Source organism: Peromyscus maniculatus, chromosome 13 (genome assembly GCF_049852395.1).
Source record: "Peromyscus maniculatus bairdii isolate BWxNUB_F1_BW_parent chromosome 13, HU_Pman_BW_mat_3.1, whole genome shotgun sequence".
Classification (NCBI taxonomy): Eukaryota; Metazoa; Chordata; class Mammalia; order Rodentia; family Cricetidae; genus Peromyscus; species Peromyscus maniculatus.
Window position 1 is genome coordinate 23,464,313 of NC_134864.1, and position 17,730 is coordinate 23,482,042.

Genomic DNA, 17,730 nt, shown 5'->3' on the forward strand with positions numbered 1-17,730 from the left:
TGACCAATAGCTGAACAGGATAAGGTTAGGCAGGAAAGCTAAAATGAGAATGCTGGGAAGGAGAAGGGCAGAGTCTGAGGAGTCTCGAGCAGATGCAGAGAGAAGCAAGATGGGTGTGCCATACTGAGAAAAGGTACCAAACCACATGGCAAAGCATAGATAAGAAATATGGGTTAATTTAAATGTAAGAGTTAGTTAGGAACAAGCCTGAGCTATTGGCCGAGCATTTATAATTAATATTGAGTCTCTATGTCAGTTATTTGGGAACTGGTGGGTGGGAAGGAAAAGTCCACCAACATCTCAGTGTCATGATTTGGGAGCTGGTTGGTGGACCCAAAGAAAAAGTCTGCTACATCACTCCTCCCTGAAGATTTACCCAGTTAACAGGTGCAGGGAGAGGGAGAGGCATCTTCAATTGTGTAGCCACTGGTAAGATTCCCATACTCCTGTAAACAATCCTAATGAAACCCATGGTGCTGTGGAATAATCCCTTTGTACACTGTGAAGATTTGTCACTGTGATTGGCTTAATAAACAAGCTGACTGGCCAATAGTTGAGCAGAATAAGGTTAGGAGGGAAAGCCAAATTGAGAATGCTGGAAAGAAGGGCAGAGTCAGGAGTCACCAGTCAGACACAGAGGGAGCAGGAGATGAACATGCCATGCTAATAAAGGTACCACCACGTGGCAGAGTGTAAATAAGGGATATGAGTCAACTTCAAATGTAAGATGTTAGTAATAATCCTGAGCTATTGGCTGAGCATTTATAATTAATATGAGCCTCTGAGTGTGTATTTGGGACTGGGAGGTTGGGACAGAAAATGTCCATTTACATACTGGGACACACACAGCCATGAAAGTAGGAGAGGCTGAATTTAGTTCTTCAAAGACTCATTTGGGTTTTTGCTAATTTTCTTTAATCATAGACTATTTAAAATATATTCAATGACTCTAAGTCACAGGTCCTCTAGTTTTTTTTCCCTTGTTCTTAACCTTAATTTCACTATGTAAAGATTATAGTCTGAAAGATTTCAAGCTTTTGAAATTCAGAAATTTTGTTGATATTTGCTTTATGCTGTGGCAGATCCCTCTAGGATAAGCACTCTGACCACAAGCGTGGAAGGGAGGAGATGTCCCTGGTGAACGGAAGCTCCTGAAACTCTTTGTTATTAGCCCAGTCTGCACTCTCATTTCAGACTCTAAAACCCTACGGGAGAGCGGTCAAGCAGGTGAGAGTTTAGAGAAGCGTGTACGGCAATCGGCTTTTTGTTAGCGTGAAGGCGTAAGCCCTAGTGGACAGGTGTAAGCTTTTGTGGTCAGGTTGTTAAAGGAACCGACCAATTGTTTAACTATTTTTCTAGGCCGTTCCGTTCCAGGTAGCAGATGATGTCATGAGTGGCAAGGAGCTGCGCAAGCTGCTTTAAGTAAATCTAGTCATTGTCTTTTCTGTCTTATTCTACTTCAATATGTAGTATGGCTAATTATTTGAGACAGAGTTTCCCTATGTAAACACAATCTTCTTTCTTTCCTCTTTTCTTCCTTCCTCCCTCCCTCCCTCCTTTCCTTTTTCTCTTTCCTCCCTCCCCCTTCCTTCCTTTTTTCTTCTCTGTCTCTTTCTTTTGCAAGAACTTTGTATTGGTTTCCCTCATCCCCTCCATCCCTAGCCCACTCTCTTATCCCTGGTCCCCACTCACTTTGTGGTCTTCAGCCACCATTAGGTTACAGGGAGATTCCTGGAGGCTTGGAGGTGCTTGGCTTAACCACCCAAGTCTCTCAAATTTGAATCCAGAGTTTATCAGTTATCAATGGTAGAAATCAGATTCAACGTGTAAGAAAGATCTGGGTCTCCCTAGTGGCCTGTAGGTGGAAGGCACCTCACAGTATAGATGAGTGTGACCTTTAGAAGTTTAGAGTAGCTACTGGCTGACAGCCAGTCAGGTAAAGTGGCCTCAGCCCAGCAACACAAGGGACTGAGGTCTGAGACAACAATGACTGTGGAAATGGAGTCTCCCCAGGGTCTGCAAGCTGAAGCCGACACCTTTGTTTTAGACTCATGATCTCTGAGGCACAGTCGTATTGTGCCAAACTGGGTGTTCTTTTAAGTTGCTAGATCGCAGTCGTTTGTTATTGCTAATTTGAGATGCAGCAATTTGATGCCAGGGCAGCATTGGAAACATCGCCTGAAAAGCCTCCGACCCCGGCTGCGCTGAGGACAGCGTCAGCTTTGGGCTGTCGTCACATACTTTCCGGCCACGCTGCTTCGGCCACGTCTCAGCTGTGAAGCTAGGCTAACAACAGTGTCCTCGAGAAGTCGGTTGTGAAAGGTGACTTAGCTGTGCAAGATACCCTACCTCACTCAGCCTCTCTCTAGGGCACTCTCCCTCAGACATCCAAAGTATGTCCACGCCCTTCAAAACTGCAGCCTGCTGGCTGTTCTCCGGTGTGCACAAGCGCAGACCTAGGACTGGAGCTGCATGAGCCCTGCAAAGGCTTGAGTTAAGAGCTGGGGACCTGTTCAAGGATGGGAGGTGAGACATGAGGTTCACTAGGCATATCCTCTTACCCTGGTAAGCTATCCGACCTGAGAGGACCTCAGAAGCACAGGGACAGGAAAGGGCCCTAAGGTTCTCACTGTACCACCCAGCCTGTGCAGGGTAGGCTAAAAGGCTCTCATAGTGCAGTTAATAGAATTACTCTGGGCCTCTCAACTTTAACTCCAGGGGCAATGGTATATCCCTGGGGCGAGGCTTAAACTCTCTTCAGGAAGTTTCGAACAGTCAAAACTGTCTGGAAAGTACTTTACAAAAGCATGTCCATTGCCGCGCGGTGGTGGCGCACGCCTTTAATCCCAGAACTCGGGAGGCAGAGCCAGGTGGATCTCTGTGAGTTCGAGGCCAGCCTGGGCTACCAAGTGAGCTCCAGGAAAGGCGCAAAGCTACGCAGAGAAACCCTGTCTCAAAAAACCACACACACACACACAAAAAAGCATGTCCACAGTTTACATTATGAACATTGTAAGCTTTCAGCCTCTTGAAGCCATGTGGGGTGTGTGTGTGTGTGTGTGTGTGTGTGTGTGTGTGTGTGTGTGTGTGTGTGTAGTTGGGAAGGTGGGGAGGGGGAAGGTTTGCTGTCGATAATGTGGATGGTTAAGTTTTGTTTTCCCGGCAACACAAAGCAGCTCCTTTCTTTTCCTTCTCTTGTCACACAGCAGCTATTTGCACAAGTGCCAGTCTAGACCAGCAGGTCTCAAAATGTGGGCCCTGATGGTCTCCGGCTGGGGCCCTGAGATGGTCTGCCAGGGGAGAGCAGGGTTTAAACTGCCCCCAGGTCAGAGGCAGATACGCTCAACTGTGTCCTTAGGGCTTCCTCTGTCAAGCTCTCAGTTTAAAACAAAACGCCAATTTCAGGGGCTAAACAGCTTGGACGCTAAGAACCGCTCTTCCAGAGGACTCTGGTTCAATTTCCAGCAGAGGCATGGCAGTTCATGCCATCTCTAACTTCAGTTCCAGGGGATCTGGTGCCCTCTTCCAACGGACATACATACTTATCTCAACCCTCAAATCTCCACTTCTTAAATGTTTTACTTAACAAAATAGGGGAAACCATTAGACACTTTCATTGTACACTAGAATAAAGTGACTCTCTTGAGAAAAGCCCTCGGGTGAACTTCAAGCTAACTGTTGCCACACCTTGGCTCTTTGGCCAACACAAGCTCCAGGACAGTACGCATATGGGTTGGGCTCAACACAAAAATCATAAAATTGCTTTAAAAATGTAAGGTATCTTTTTGTGATGAAGCGAAACAAAGCTCATTAACCCCAATTGCATGGTTCTCAAGTGAGGTCTTTGTAGATGTAAATACTGCAATTAACATGGTCCCACCCAGCTTCCAGGACCACGAGGTATTCAGAAGGGCCAAACATGTACACTCGAGTCTTAAGGGGCTCCCTCCCAGCCACGCTCCAGGGGCAGGTCAGCCCCAGGGGCAGGTCAGAGGCAGGTGTGGCAGTTACCTGCTCTCTCTCTAGGGGCAGTGTTTCAAGGTCAAAGCTGGAACAGCTATCCACTACATTGATGGCATGTTATAATGCCAGAATGGTTGGACATGACTGTGGGAGCCTGTCCCTTTAAGAAAATGAACCAGCAGGAAATGCTGCTGTAGGTAGTCCTTGAGACTGAAAGTTAACTGTGAAAAATCTGTCCTTGGACAGAAATCCCAACACTTGGGTGTTTCAGAAACAAATGAGAAGAAGCCACACTTCTGCTGAGGTTTCTGCAGACTAATTAGAACTTGTGTGGCTGTCTAATGCCACACACCAAGAGAAAGTTTTCATGGGCAAACCAAAGTCCCCTTAATAGCTAGTCACTGTCATCTTGGCATCTGACCTAGCACCCTTCTGATGACTGGGAGGTATTGTCTTAGTAGACCAGTAGCTTCCACCAAGCCCAAAGCTAAGAATGTCTATCAGATGGCACTGGGAACCTATGGCGGACCCCCCCCCCCCACTTAACTTTAACCCACCTACCTGATGTCCTCAGTATGTTCGGTGAATGCACTGATTTATGACTTCCTTATGTTCTGTGGCTATAAAGAGTTGACATTAACCATTTCTCCAGTGAAACAAGTCATTGGGGTGCCTGGATCCATACTCTCAAGAGGCCAGAGTTGGTTGTATCTGGAGACCTCTCTACTTTGGGGTGAGAGTGCTGTTTTGCATTGGCAATACCAAGTGTGAATCTCCGTGTAGGCCTGAGAGTGAGTGCCATGACACACATGTGGAAGCCAGAGAATAACCAATGGGAGTCTCTTCTCTCTTTCCACCATGCGCATTCCAGGAATTGAACTCAGGTTGCTAGGCTTGGTGGCAGGTTGCTAGGCTTGGTGGCAGGCACCTTTACCTGCAGAGCCATGCTACTGTCCTCAAGCGTGAACTTTGGGTTACATAGTGAAATGTGTCAACATTTGAACGTCTATCTACATCACTGAACTGGTATTCTTCATGTGATCAGGAAGTGACTGTTAGGAAAATGACATGTTAGAGGACCCCCCCCCCCCCCCCCCCCCCGCTGTCCCCAAAAGAAAGGCTCTAGGAAAACTGTCCTCCAGGCCTGAACACTGACTTGATCATCAGCTCTTGGTCGCAGCATGGCTTCCAGCTGCTTTCCTGATACTCACACCTCTCCATAAAATCACCAGCACAAGAGAATGTATTATGCCAAGTGATACATACATTACGTGGGGGTGTGTACAGTACAGAAGGTTGACTAAAGCTCAGCCTATAATGATAATGTGGCCACAGAAACAAAGCACTAAAATGGAGGAGGAATAAGAAAACTAGTCACTAAGAAAATGGGAATGGCAAATAATATACTGGATAAAAACATCCAGAGTCTGTATCTGACAAAGGACTGTTATGCATAACTTAGAAAAGACCACCAATATTTCAAAAGATGGCTCAGAAAGAAATGAGAAAAATGCTTGATGATTTAAAAAATAACATGAGATCAGGTGTGGTGGTGCACACCTTTAATTCCAGCACTTGTGAGGCAGAAGCAGGTGGATCTCTGAATTGGAGGTCAACCTGGTTTACATAGTGAGTTCCAGAACAGCCAGGATTACACAAGAGACCTTGTCACAAAACAAGAAGAAAAAAAAACCCAAAAAGCCAAAATGATATGTAAAATAGCTTCAATAAGCTCATCGTCGTCGCTGGAAGAATACAAATGAAAAGCACGAGGTTTATCCATCCACTGAACTGGCTAAAACTGACTGACAATATTGTCACTAGTCACGTTCCCCACCCTCCAGTGCTGGAAAGAAACCCAGGGCATCATGGGTGCTAGACCCAGTAACACCAAGTATCAGGTTTCAGAGCCAACTCAACTTTCATACAGGGCTGTATGGTATAAATGGTGCATTCATTTTGGAGGAATGTCATTTTCTAATACAGATGAACAGTAACCTGAGCTGTGGCAAAATTCTTCTCAACAGTAAATACCTAAGAGAAAAAAAAAATAGATCCACAGTGAAGGTTTCCATGTCCATAGGTTTTATTCACAATATCCCAACTGTAAACAATCCGAACACTAAGAACACGAGAACACATTTGTACAATTACACTACTCGGTAAAAATTACTACTTGTTACTGATATACGAAACACATATGAATTCCAAAATCTGCTTAAGAAGGAAGGCAGACACAGGTATATGCTACATGAGTTCACTTCCACGAAGTTTGAGACTAGGTGGGACTAACAGAGTGAAGGCAGGCAGCCCACTGGTTGCCTCTTGGGGAAACAGCATGGGCTGAGGCATGAGGGACTCTCTGGGGTGATGAAAACTTTGTGTTGATTTGGGTACTTGTAACAAGGAGTTATCAAACGGCTTACTTAGGTCTGGATTGTTTAAAAACTTGGATCTAAAGCAGAACCATCTTTTAAAAACTACTAACAAACGTAACGCTGAATGAGGGATGACAAGTGATGACTATTAATCTGTGAACCTGTCCTCGGTGTGTAACATTGTTCTAAAGAGCGAGGGGGGGTTAGCTACATAAAGGCTTTTTATCTGGTGCTAGCTGAAGATTTGGATAAAGTAACCACTTTTTAAAAATGTACTTAAATAAGACAAATGTGCTTTCCTAGGTTTTCATGTAAGAACACCGATTCCTAATGTGAGCAGAGACTGCCTAACTTAGGATAAAAACCTTCACATAATTTCCTCTGATGGAAGTGTGTCTCATGACCAAAAATTATATTACCATCAATACTGTATATATTTACTCACAGGAGAAACCTGGCCAATCTTCCAGCTGTACTTGCTACTTTTGTGCTAATACTTAAAATTCTATAGTTAGAACAGTTTAATGATTGTTTACTTTATATGGCTGAGTTTCTTTTATGAACCCTAGTTTTCATGATTGAAAAAATTCAGGTGACTATTTCTATGGGGTCTTAAATTTCCTCTGAAGTACTACAAGACTTCCAAGATAATGAATTACAAGAAACTTTAGCTGGGTGTGGTGGTGCACATCTTTAATCCTGGCACTTGGGAGGCAGAGGGAGGTGGATTTCTGAGTTACAGTCTACATAGCCAGTACCAGGCTGGCCAAGGCTACATGGTGAGACCATGCCTCAAAAGGAAGTTTGAACCACTGAACTCCACACACATCTCCAAAGACTATTATTATTTTTTTTTTTTGACTTCTTGCCTTAAGGGTTTGAAACATTTGCTGATTTTATTGTTGTTTTGAGACAGGGTATCATTAACGGTCCAATCTGGCACTGAACTCTGTCTCCCAAATGCTGGGATTACAGGCATGAACCATCTGCCTGGTGAAAAAAAAAAGTTGTTTTTTTTTTTTTGTTTTTTGTTTTTTAATGGTGAAATGTTTCCTTTAACTAGTCAACAGCCTTTGTGTAAAGTTTTGGGAATTTATATGCCAGAGCAGCAGAGGTAGAGTTAAAGACATTGCTAACCTTTTGAAAAGGAGAGGAAACCATTTCACCCTGCCTTGTTTCCTAGACCACTAGAATGCCGAGTGCCACTCAAACGAGGTGCATGGGGCTTTGGGAATTGTGCAGCGTGCCTCCTGCTTACAATTCATTTGTGAGACCTCTCCTTGCTCAGTTGATTTGAAAGGGATTGCTTCCACAAGGTGAGTACTTCTGCAACCTTGCTGGAGGCCCAAGTAAACACTGGTGCTTCACTTACCTATACAGGAGTGGGACAGTAAGTCAAAAACACTTAGCACACATTTCACTCTTATTTTTTTCTATAAAAATATAACTCTTTATTAAATAACATGCACAAATATTAACTAGTCATTTATTAAACAGATATGATTTAGAACAAGACTTAAAGAAATACAAATCCTTAGGTACAATTTAATATCTTGTTCATGATGTTTAAGAGTTTAAAAAGAATCACTGATTAAATTCAGCATCCTTATTTTTCTTTGAGAACCCAAATCTTTTTAGGCATATACTCCATTCTGAGATTTTTTCCTCTAGTATTTTAGACCTTCAGAAAGTCTCTAACATCGAGAGTTCTAACTATGTACTAACTCACACAGTTCCTATGAGGCGCAGTGACTTAGCTCTCCCGACGGCGGCGGCGGCGGCGGCGGCGGGCGTGCAGAGGAAGTGCATTAATAGCAGGAGTGTGGCAGAGGCTCCAGCTGTCTGAGCTACCATGGAAAGAGTGAGCACTGTGGCAGGACTAGAAAGCTGGGCTGACTGAGGGCTGCACCTGCAGGGCCCTGCTTACAAGAAGCTGTTTTCTCTTTTTCTCCCCCTCCCCCCCCCAACAGCTCCTTCTGTTTGGTCAGTACCCCCCCAGCCCCGTGCCCCAACAGCTGAGCCATCAGAACAAAGTGCTCTACAGATTTACTTTTCTCTTGCTCTCTTGAACGTTCCATAATCCTGTTTAATTTTTGTTATTTGCCACATGAGCTCAACAAATTTCCTTTCTAGGATAAAGAATAAACAAACTTTGCATTAAGTTGTTTTTGTATTAAAAAGTATTGCTTTTATAAATTAGCTTCCAATGTTCCCAGCCTTAATAAACACAACTTCAACAAAAACCAGTGCTTCAGTCTACCCTGCCTTTCTGGCCCCATTTATTCAATGAAAAGGCCAAAGTCTTTCATCTAAATTTCTAAGGAAAACTACGTCCAACCTTTACTAATCCTCGCACTGTATATTTTTCACATGTGCTGCTTTATTGCGCATGCCAGTACAGTAAGAATGAAAATATAAATTGATGTAAAAATTCAAAAATCCCTAAGCTTAATATGTACCTTTGCACTGAAAACCCAATGTTTTCTTTTACTAGCTGGGATTTCCAACTTGTGAGCTGAATTTAAACCATTTAATTCGTATTTTTTACCTTTCCCTATCAAAATAGGAAATATCTGGTATTATTTCATAATTCAAGGCAACGTTCACAAATATTTATCCTATTTATGATGATTTTAGATTAATCTAATTTTCCTTTCCAAATGTTTTACAAGTTCAGCAGCAGGTTTTATCTAAAGTTTTCCTGAATATCTAATCTACATCACGTCATAGGAGAAATTGTTCTAAGTATATTGCTCATTATTTTACTATAAAAAGCATACCAAATCTTATTTCAATTATGAAAATTTGCAAATTACACATTTTGCATCTTGATACAAGGAAAAATACAACATATTAATAAAATCTTCATGAACATTTCAAGGGCTGGAATATTCCTAAGTCTTTTATTTATTTTGACTACCAAGTATCTTATTTTGATCTGAGCATTCAATTGTTATTTTAAAAGTGCAAAGGCTATTAAGCTTAAAAGATTAAATTTAAGCAATGTAAGAAAGTTTACAATGATTTAACATGACCAATAAAATTTATTAAACATATTTACATATATTCACAGATTCTTTCATAGTTGAGTATTAAAATAGACATTTACAATTTCAGAATTTCCATTCAAAGGCATTGGTTGTTGTTCTCCAGTGAGACGGAAGAGAGCTCCTGCTTCTCTGATGACATTCTGATCAGTGTGCCCCACACACAAAGTCCCCGGTTTTCTTGCAGGAAACTGGGAAGAGAAGTCTCACACTGTCTCAGGCGTCAGTTACAGAAAAGAATTAAATTATAGGAAGCATGCGACACAACTAAGCCACCATCTTGACAGTTATGGGATGGACACAAGCTAGCTCAAACCCATGCATGCCTAGTCAAAGGTTCACTATTTGAACACACTGCTATGACACTCCACAACGACAACTTTGGTCCAACGAACAGACAGTTTTACAGTCATCTCTGTGTACAGTTTTGAGGGCCAGTCCCTTGTATACATTGACCATTAATTACAAGATGTACAATATGTATAAAATAAGTTATTAAAAAGGAAGACAATATTAAAACTTTCAAAAAAGAAAACTGTACAATTAATTTACAGATAAAATAAACTGAGGAATTTTGTGCCAAGATTTTTCTTCTGCATTAGAAACTATTTGGTAGGAATTGGATCTTTGTGTTTACTCATGTACTTTTAATAAAACCCGCAAGAGATCTGAGTACTTGTGGTTGGTTATTTTGTTACTTGGAGTGCTAACAACTTCCAGCGCTGTTAACAGGTTTTCTCAACTTTTTAAAGATCTACTCAGCTTGCCAACATTTTCTAATGCAATAGTTACCTTTGATGAATATAAATAATAGTTTTCTGTTAGAAACTGTATTTGGACCTAAGATCCAAAATATTTTTCTTTATTTTTATAAAATGACAGTGTTCACTACATAACCAACTTTAGTTAACTTCACTAACAACTGTAAAGGCGTATTATCAGGGTTTTTCTTAAAGGCAGTATTCCACAGTGTAACTCTTGTATCGTTAGTTTAGGATGATACCCAGGCAAGTACCCACTGCTATATAGGAGTCAATTCAAAATCATCGTTAACATCAACCAGGGGAACATAAAACTCCTGGATCTCATAAATACTGATAGACTTGTAGGTGGCAGGATCGAGTTCCTGGAGCTTGAGTTGCCATTCTAGTCTCTGGACGGCATTTAACGCTGCAGCTTCATGTTGCTGCCTCATTAAAAGACAGGTCTATTTAAAAGAAGAGAAAGGCTGATTAATCCAGTTTTGTTAGGACCAAGACAGATACACGAGCGGTAGGAACAGTTCACAGTACAAAGCCTCTTCTGTCCTCTGTCACACCAAAGTGTCCCTACTTCTGGGTCTGCCATGTCATTTTCATCTTTTCAGTTTGGGCTTGCTATTACTCTTTAAAATCATAAGATTTCGAATTATCCAAAGAATTCTAAAATATAGACAGAAATGCTTTAAAGTTTCAAGTCAATTGTGGAGGAGGGGCAGCAAGATCTTGCTAGGCAGTCTAGATGAGAAACCTTCCTGCCTCAGTATCCCAAACAGCTAGAATTACAAGTGTGCAACTAGACAAACCACATTTGTTTTATCATTCGATTCTTACGTTAGAGCTATAACTAGACAGGTATATTGGATAATGAGCACAAAGATACACAAAAGTTCCTGTGGCACTTTGATATTTTATGTAATAGTAGGTCTTTTTTTAAAGTAATATTTATTCATTCATTTAATTTCTATTTTTTTTTTGCATCTGGTCTGCATGTATGTCTGTGTGAGGCACTCAGATCCCCTGAAACTGGAGTTACAGACAGTTGTGAGCTGTGAATGTGGGTGCTGGGAATTGAACCTGGGTCCCCGGCAGAACAGCCAGTGCTCTTAACCGCTGAGCTGTTTCTCCAGCCCAGTAGCTCTTTTCTTAAAAAGGTGTAAGGGTCTTTGTGTGGCTATGTGTAGGTGAGAGGGAGCCTTTGGGGGCCAGAGGCATCAGACCCCCCCTAAAGCTGGAATTATGGGTGCTTGTGAGTCAACTAATACAGGAAGTGAGAATTGAATTAAGTCTTCTCCCAAAACGGTATGCACTCTGCCACTGAGCCACCTCTCCAGCTCTACATTAGTTCTGAGAACCAGTTTGTGGGTTTCAGTTCCTATTTTCCAAGTGTAGTTCACAGTGAATATTCATAATCAATGTTTCTTTTTCTAATTATTTCTCACTTATTGGTGATTTCTAAGGACAGGGAAACATTAATTTAATTAATTAAATTTACTGTGTATGGGTGTTTTGTCTGCATGTATGTATGTATGTACCACATGCATGCCTAGTGCCTGTAGAGGCCAGAAGCCAAAAGAGGGCATTGGATTCCCTAGAGGTACAGATCTTGTGAGATACTGGGGGTGCTGGGAATAGATCCTGGGTCCCCTATAAGAGTAGTAAGTGCTCTTAACTGCTGAGCCACTGCTCCAGTCCCAAGGGAAGCATCCATTTAACCTGGTCTACAGGGAGGCAGCTCAGCAGGTAGAGTATTGGCTTGGCAAACACTTGAGGTCAATCTCTAGCACCACATACAACCAACATGGTGGTGCATGCCTATAATCCCGGCCGCCAGAGGAGGCCGGAGGAGCTGAACTCCAAATCAAGTTCAAAGCTAGTCTGGGATCCATCAGAACCTGTCTCAGCACGAACAGTAGCAACTGCCATGTAAACATACCCACCTTTAGTTTGTCAAACTTATCATCCACATCTTGTAACCAGGACATGAACTGTCTTGCATTAAATCGATCTCTCACAGAAGTTTTACTGTCATCAGACTAAAAAAAAAAAAATGTTACATGTGGTAAAACACTTTTTTAAAAACCTGTAATATCCCACTTATTATGGATGCTTCCGTTTTATTGAGAGGAATGTGCTTCTAAAGAGAAAATGTACTAATGCTGTTCTTTCCATTTCAAGCAGAAAGGGTGCTCCCAGAATTCTGAAGACGCAGCGTTTAGTTCTGGAGTAGAGTCCTCCTCCGTTCTCAGAAAGGCATGGCACAGGGAGTGCTCTGCCTGCTCTATCTTTCTTCACGTTTGCCAGACAGAGGGAGAACAGGTGGTCACAGGGCAGACACCTGCCATTAGAGGGAGTACGTCTTCCAGGATAGAGCTTTTTAAGTGTTCGTAAACCAGGCTGGCAAGACGGCTCAGCGATAAAGGCACTTGCTAGACAGGCCTGATGACATGACTTTCATCCCCAGGACTCACACAAAAGGGAAAACGAGAACCAGCGTCACGTTTGTCCTGACTTCCACATACAAGTATCCTCTGACCTACACACACACACACACACACACACACACACACACACACACACGGATGAGTATCCTTGTCCAGAGAGTAAGCCCCGAGTCCCGGGATTTCATCAATTCTAACTTAACACCCGGTGTTCTGTTTCACTAGGAAATTTAGAGCATGATATAATAAAATTACTTAAATTATCAAAATCCCCTTTCCATTAACAACTTATATCATTTATTTTTAGAAGAGATTAAAGAAAGCTGGATGGCTATGTAAGAAAAGAGAATAGAGTCAAAAGCAGGAATTTCTTCATCTCACTGTGAAAACATCTACCTTCCAGAAGATGCCTGTATCTTTCAGTCCTTTAACTGTTAGAGAGACTGGCTCAGTTTTGTTACATCTCTAATTTTGAGTTTACTGAGGAATTCACTTATTTTTTAAATTCTTCGGTAAGCAAAGTTGCTTGCTGCCAAGCTTGGTAACCCCAGTTCAGGCCATAGGACCCATGTGGTAGGAAAGGGTCAACCAACCCTACAAGTTGGTTCTGACCACCACACACATGATAAATAAATAAATGTACTAATAAAAACAGATAATTTTTGGAGAGATGGCTCAGCAGTTAAGAACACTAACTGTTCTTGCAGGTGACCTGGGTTAAATTCCCAGCACCCACAGGGTTAAATTCCCAGCTCACAACTGTCTGTAACTCCAGGATCCAGCTCCCTCACACATACATACAGGTAAAACATCAATAAAATAAAAATAATTTAAAAAAAAATAGATAATTTTTGAGTCTAGCTTAGCCTCAAATGTGACCCTCCTGCCTAAGAGGTTGCCCTGGTGCTGAGATTACAGGTGTGAGTCACCATGACAGCTGACATTCTCTTTTGAACCCATCAGAGGCTAGGCATTCCTCAGCATCCCATAGTGTGTATGTGAGGGTCAGGGGACAACTTGTAGGCTTGGCTCTCTCTACCACGTGGGCCCTGAAGCTGACTCAGGTGTGACAAAGTCTCTGTGAGGTGATGTATGTCCAGAGAGCCGGTCTCCTGCTCTCATCTTGCTGTAGCACCAGGAGTCTAGACATGTGCTACTACTGTGTCTGGCTCTGGGGATTCAAACTCAGGTCCTCACACTTGCATGGTAAGCACTTTATCCATGGAGTCATCTTATTAGCCCTTCATTTTGTTAAGCAGATAGAGTACGGCTTCTCGAGTTCTGGGGTGAGGCTTGTACACTCATGTCCAAATGGCTACCTAGCTTTATACCAACCCACAATACAGAGGACCAGCTGTTCCAGGAACACTTTTGAAATTGTCTTTTTTCTCTGACTTTAATTCAACCTTCTTCTACAAAGACAGATCTACAAACAGGACTGACTGTTCCAGTTCTTGAAGGCACTCTGTATCAACCAGCACTTTACCTGTGAGTCCAAGGGCACGTTGTACACCTCTGCATCCAGCAGGACGGTGCAAGCACTAAACGGCAGCGTCTGATTGGCCAGTGTCCTCGCAGCTCTGTAATGGACTCGCAGAACTTCTTGTTCATTGGATACAATAAGTTTTTCCTAATTGAACACAGAGTAATTAAAACTATTCATTGAAATTAGATAAAATCACTTAAGTTACACGAAATAATCTTAATCATAGAGTACCATTTTCTTCACAGGAGGCTTGAGAAATTTAAAAATTCCTAGTGTTCTAGAGAAATCTTCTCTCTCCAAAATTGGCAGTTTCTTTCTTAAAATTGTTTTTGAAGTGTATGGATGGGGCTGGAGAGATGGCTCAGTGGTTAACAGCACCTTTGTTTAGTTCCTAGTACCTACATGGAGGCTCACAGCGGTCTATAACTCCAGCTTCAGGGGACTGAACATCTCTTCTAACTCCACAGGCACCAGGCATGCATGTGATGCACAGACATACATGCTAGCAAAAACCTCATACTTATAATACTAATAAATAAATACATGTTTTAGTTCCGGAAGATTTTCATCAAACCAGAAAGAAATCTCCTATTACTGGCAGTCACTCTTCTTTCTTATATCTTCTGGCTATCAGTAATCTACCTTTTGTCCCTATGAGTTTACTTGTTTTGAAAATTCAATTACTCATAAATAAAATCACACACTATGTGGCCTTTTGCCACCGATTTTCCTTACTTAGTGTCTTGTATTTTCAAGGTTCACCTACACTGTAGTGTGTACTATAATCTACTTCTTTGCTACTGACAAATCATATTCTACTGTAGACATATTTTATGTATGCCATTCATTATTTGACCATTTGGATTTGAAGGGTGGCAGACTCTGCCACTTCAAAACATGCTAATTTGGTATAATGCTTATTTTGAACTGTAGTCATTTTAAAAATAATTAGGGCAAGGGCACTCTGAGGAAATAAGACTCCAAAGTAAAAGATGTCCTCTACGGGTTAGGAGGAAAGGAACATTCTTTTTTTGGGGGGTGAGGGAGAGTTGAGACAGCATTGCTCTGTGTAGTTTTGATGCCTGTCTTGGAACTTGCTCTGTAGACCAGGCTGGCCTTGAACTCACAGAGATCTGCCTGCCTCTGCCTCCGGAGTGATGAGATTAAAGGTGTGCGCCACTATAGCCCAGCAGAGAGGAACATTCTTTCCAGCAGAAACAGGGAGGTAAAGCCAAAAGAAACCTGTACAGCCCTTTTGAAATTACCTTGCCTTTGCATTGTTAGGTTTCTCTGTCTAATCTAACACAAAAGCATCAGGGCTTCACCACGTCTCTGGGTCTTCATTTCCTCATAGGGCTCCATGTTCAGTGAAACTTTAAATCGAAACTGTATGCCTTTTGTTGATCTGCCCTATGTCACTGTAACTCTTGGTGCTCTAACAGGTCTGAGATAATGTTCTGCCTCCCCCACAGTTGTTATTCTTTGGGGTTACTATGAAAGCTGTCATGAGCATTTATGCTTAAGCTTCTGTTTGTCCTGGACATATATTTTTATTTCTTATGAGGTACTAACTAGGAGTGAAACTGCTGGGTCACAAGTCTGTTAACTGTTGAGGAATAGTCAACTGTTGCAACAGCAGCTGCTATCATTTTACACTGATCAATAATGTATGATGGTTCCAACTTCTTTATGTATTTCTTGGGGTATTCTGTGCAAGACAACGGCAAGGAGTCCAGCACACCTGGGTGTTTGCTCTCCCTTCTTGCTTCTCTTTGCAACCACATGAATTTACTCACTTAAAACACAGTCTGAGAACTGGTTCCCAGTTTCCTCATTGGTCAAAAGTATAAAAAAGGTTAAAGGCCTCTGCCATGGGGAACCTATTGTATATAAATCGAAGACAAGTATATGTATATTTCTGTGAAATACCATAGCTTGTATCTTTTAGAGACCATGGAACTTTAACACAAGGTTAAGGGGATATGGATATATTTATGCTTTGTTTTGAGATAGGGTTCCTTTATGAAGACCTGTCTATTCTGAATCTTGTTATATGACCATGCTGGCTTTGAACTCACAAAGATCCATCTGCCAGCCTCTGCCTCTGGAATGCTGGCTTAAGGGATATACTTTGTAAATCCATGTAAAATGATGTTCATGATTTCTAGGAATAGGATTAATTTTATGTAAATGTTTTGCCTGCATGTTATGTATGGCACCACACGTGTGCCTGCTGCCTGTGGAAGACTGGAAGAACACTCTGGATCCTCTGAAACAGGAGTTAGATGGTTGTGAGCCACTATATGGGTATTTGGACCTGAACCCATGTCCTCTACAAGAACAGCAAGTGATTTTATTAACTAGGGAACTATCTCTCCATCACCAGTTTGTCTTCCCCCCCTCATGTCAAGACTAACCAGTAGCTGGGCAGTGGTGATGCACGCCTTTAATCCCAGAACTTGGAGGTAGGGGCAGGTGGATCTCTGAGTTTGAAGTCAGCTTGGTCTACAGAGTGAGTTCCGGGACAATCAGGGCAACACAGAGAAACCCTGTCTCAAAAAACTAAAAACAAACAAACAACTGAAAACTAGATACTAAGGCATACCAAAAAAATGAATAAACATAGCCTTTTCCATTAGGCCTAAAGAGGCTGGTATGCCAAGAAAGCACTCAAAAATTTAGAATTATAAATGTTCTACTAGAAACTGACTATTCTAATATCATAAATTTAACAAATGATACATCATAGGGATTTCAAATATAAAAATACACTTCAGCATGAATTGTAGTAAGAAAGTAACTATTCTAAGACAGGTTTAAAATTCTCTCTTTAATTGGATGAGCACAAGAGGACAAAATCATACCATTTCCCCAGATAGCAGTAAACAGGCAATGTCCATTAATGAAAAGCCATAGGCCATTTTTACTACTGTAAATGGTTATTTTTTGCATATATTTATATTTGAGGGTACCTTACCCTTTCGATACTATGTTGCAAACGTAGTTTCATTCTTACTACTTCCTGTTGCCGAAAGAGCTCTTTAAGTGGATCTGACAGCGAAGGTGGTGGTGTAATCTAATTAGAAAGCACACATAAACTATTAAGTTTTTATCTACGATTAAACTTTTAGTGCGTAACTTAAAACCTGACATTCCATGAATTAAACAATACAGTTCTGTGATGGTTACTCTTGTCAACTTGATTAGACTGAGACTCCTGGAAGATTAATAACGAATACTAGTGAGTGTCAATTAGAAATGCATAGAAGTAATGGTTTTAGTTTTCTTCTTCTCTACTGCTGTGATAAAGCACTGACCAAAAGCAACCCTGGGAGGGTAGAGTTTATTTGGCTTGTGAGTTACAGTTCATCATTGAGGGAAGCCAGGGCAGGAACTCGAGACAGGAACTAGAAGCAGGAACCAATGGAGGCATGCTGCTTACTGCCTTGCTTAACTTATTGCTATATATTGTTCTTATATAGACAAGGCCCATGTGTCTAGGGATGGTACCACTCAGTGGGCTGCACCCTCCTCCATTAATTACCAATCAAGAGATGCCCCATATGCATGCCCACAAGCCAGTCTGAGGGAGGAGACTCTTCATTTGGGGTTCCTTCTTCCCAGGTTTATCAACCTGACAACAGACACTTTCTAATA

The 17,730-nt window shown here is 41.7% G+C and overlaps 1 protein-coding gene across 3 annotated transcripts in view; it reads right to left on the reverse strand.

The window, feature by feature from the left end:
• Positions 1–6,031: 6,031 nt before the first annotated feature.
• Positions 6,032–17,730, reverse strand: part of Ankrd12 (ankyrin repeat domain 12) — a 107,348-nt gene continuing 95,649 nt past the window's right edge. For all 3 annotated transcript variants that reach the window (XM_076549796.1, XM_076549795.1, XM_076549797.1), the window contains 4 exons: positions 17,051–17,149; positions 14,074–14,217; positions 12,087–12,182; positions 6,032–10,595 (listed from right to left, as the gene is read on the reverse strand). In XM_076549796.1, the coding sequence (XP_076405911.1) occupies positions 10,410–10,595; positions 12,087–12,182; positions 14,074–14,217; positions 17,051–17,149 (525 nt within the window). In that variant the 3' untranslated portion in view covers positions 6,032–10,409. The remainder of the gene's footprint in view (positions 10,596–12,086; positions 12,183–14,073; positions 14,218–17,050; positions 17,150–17,730) is intronic.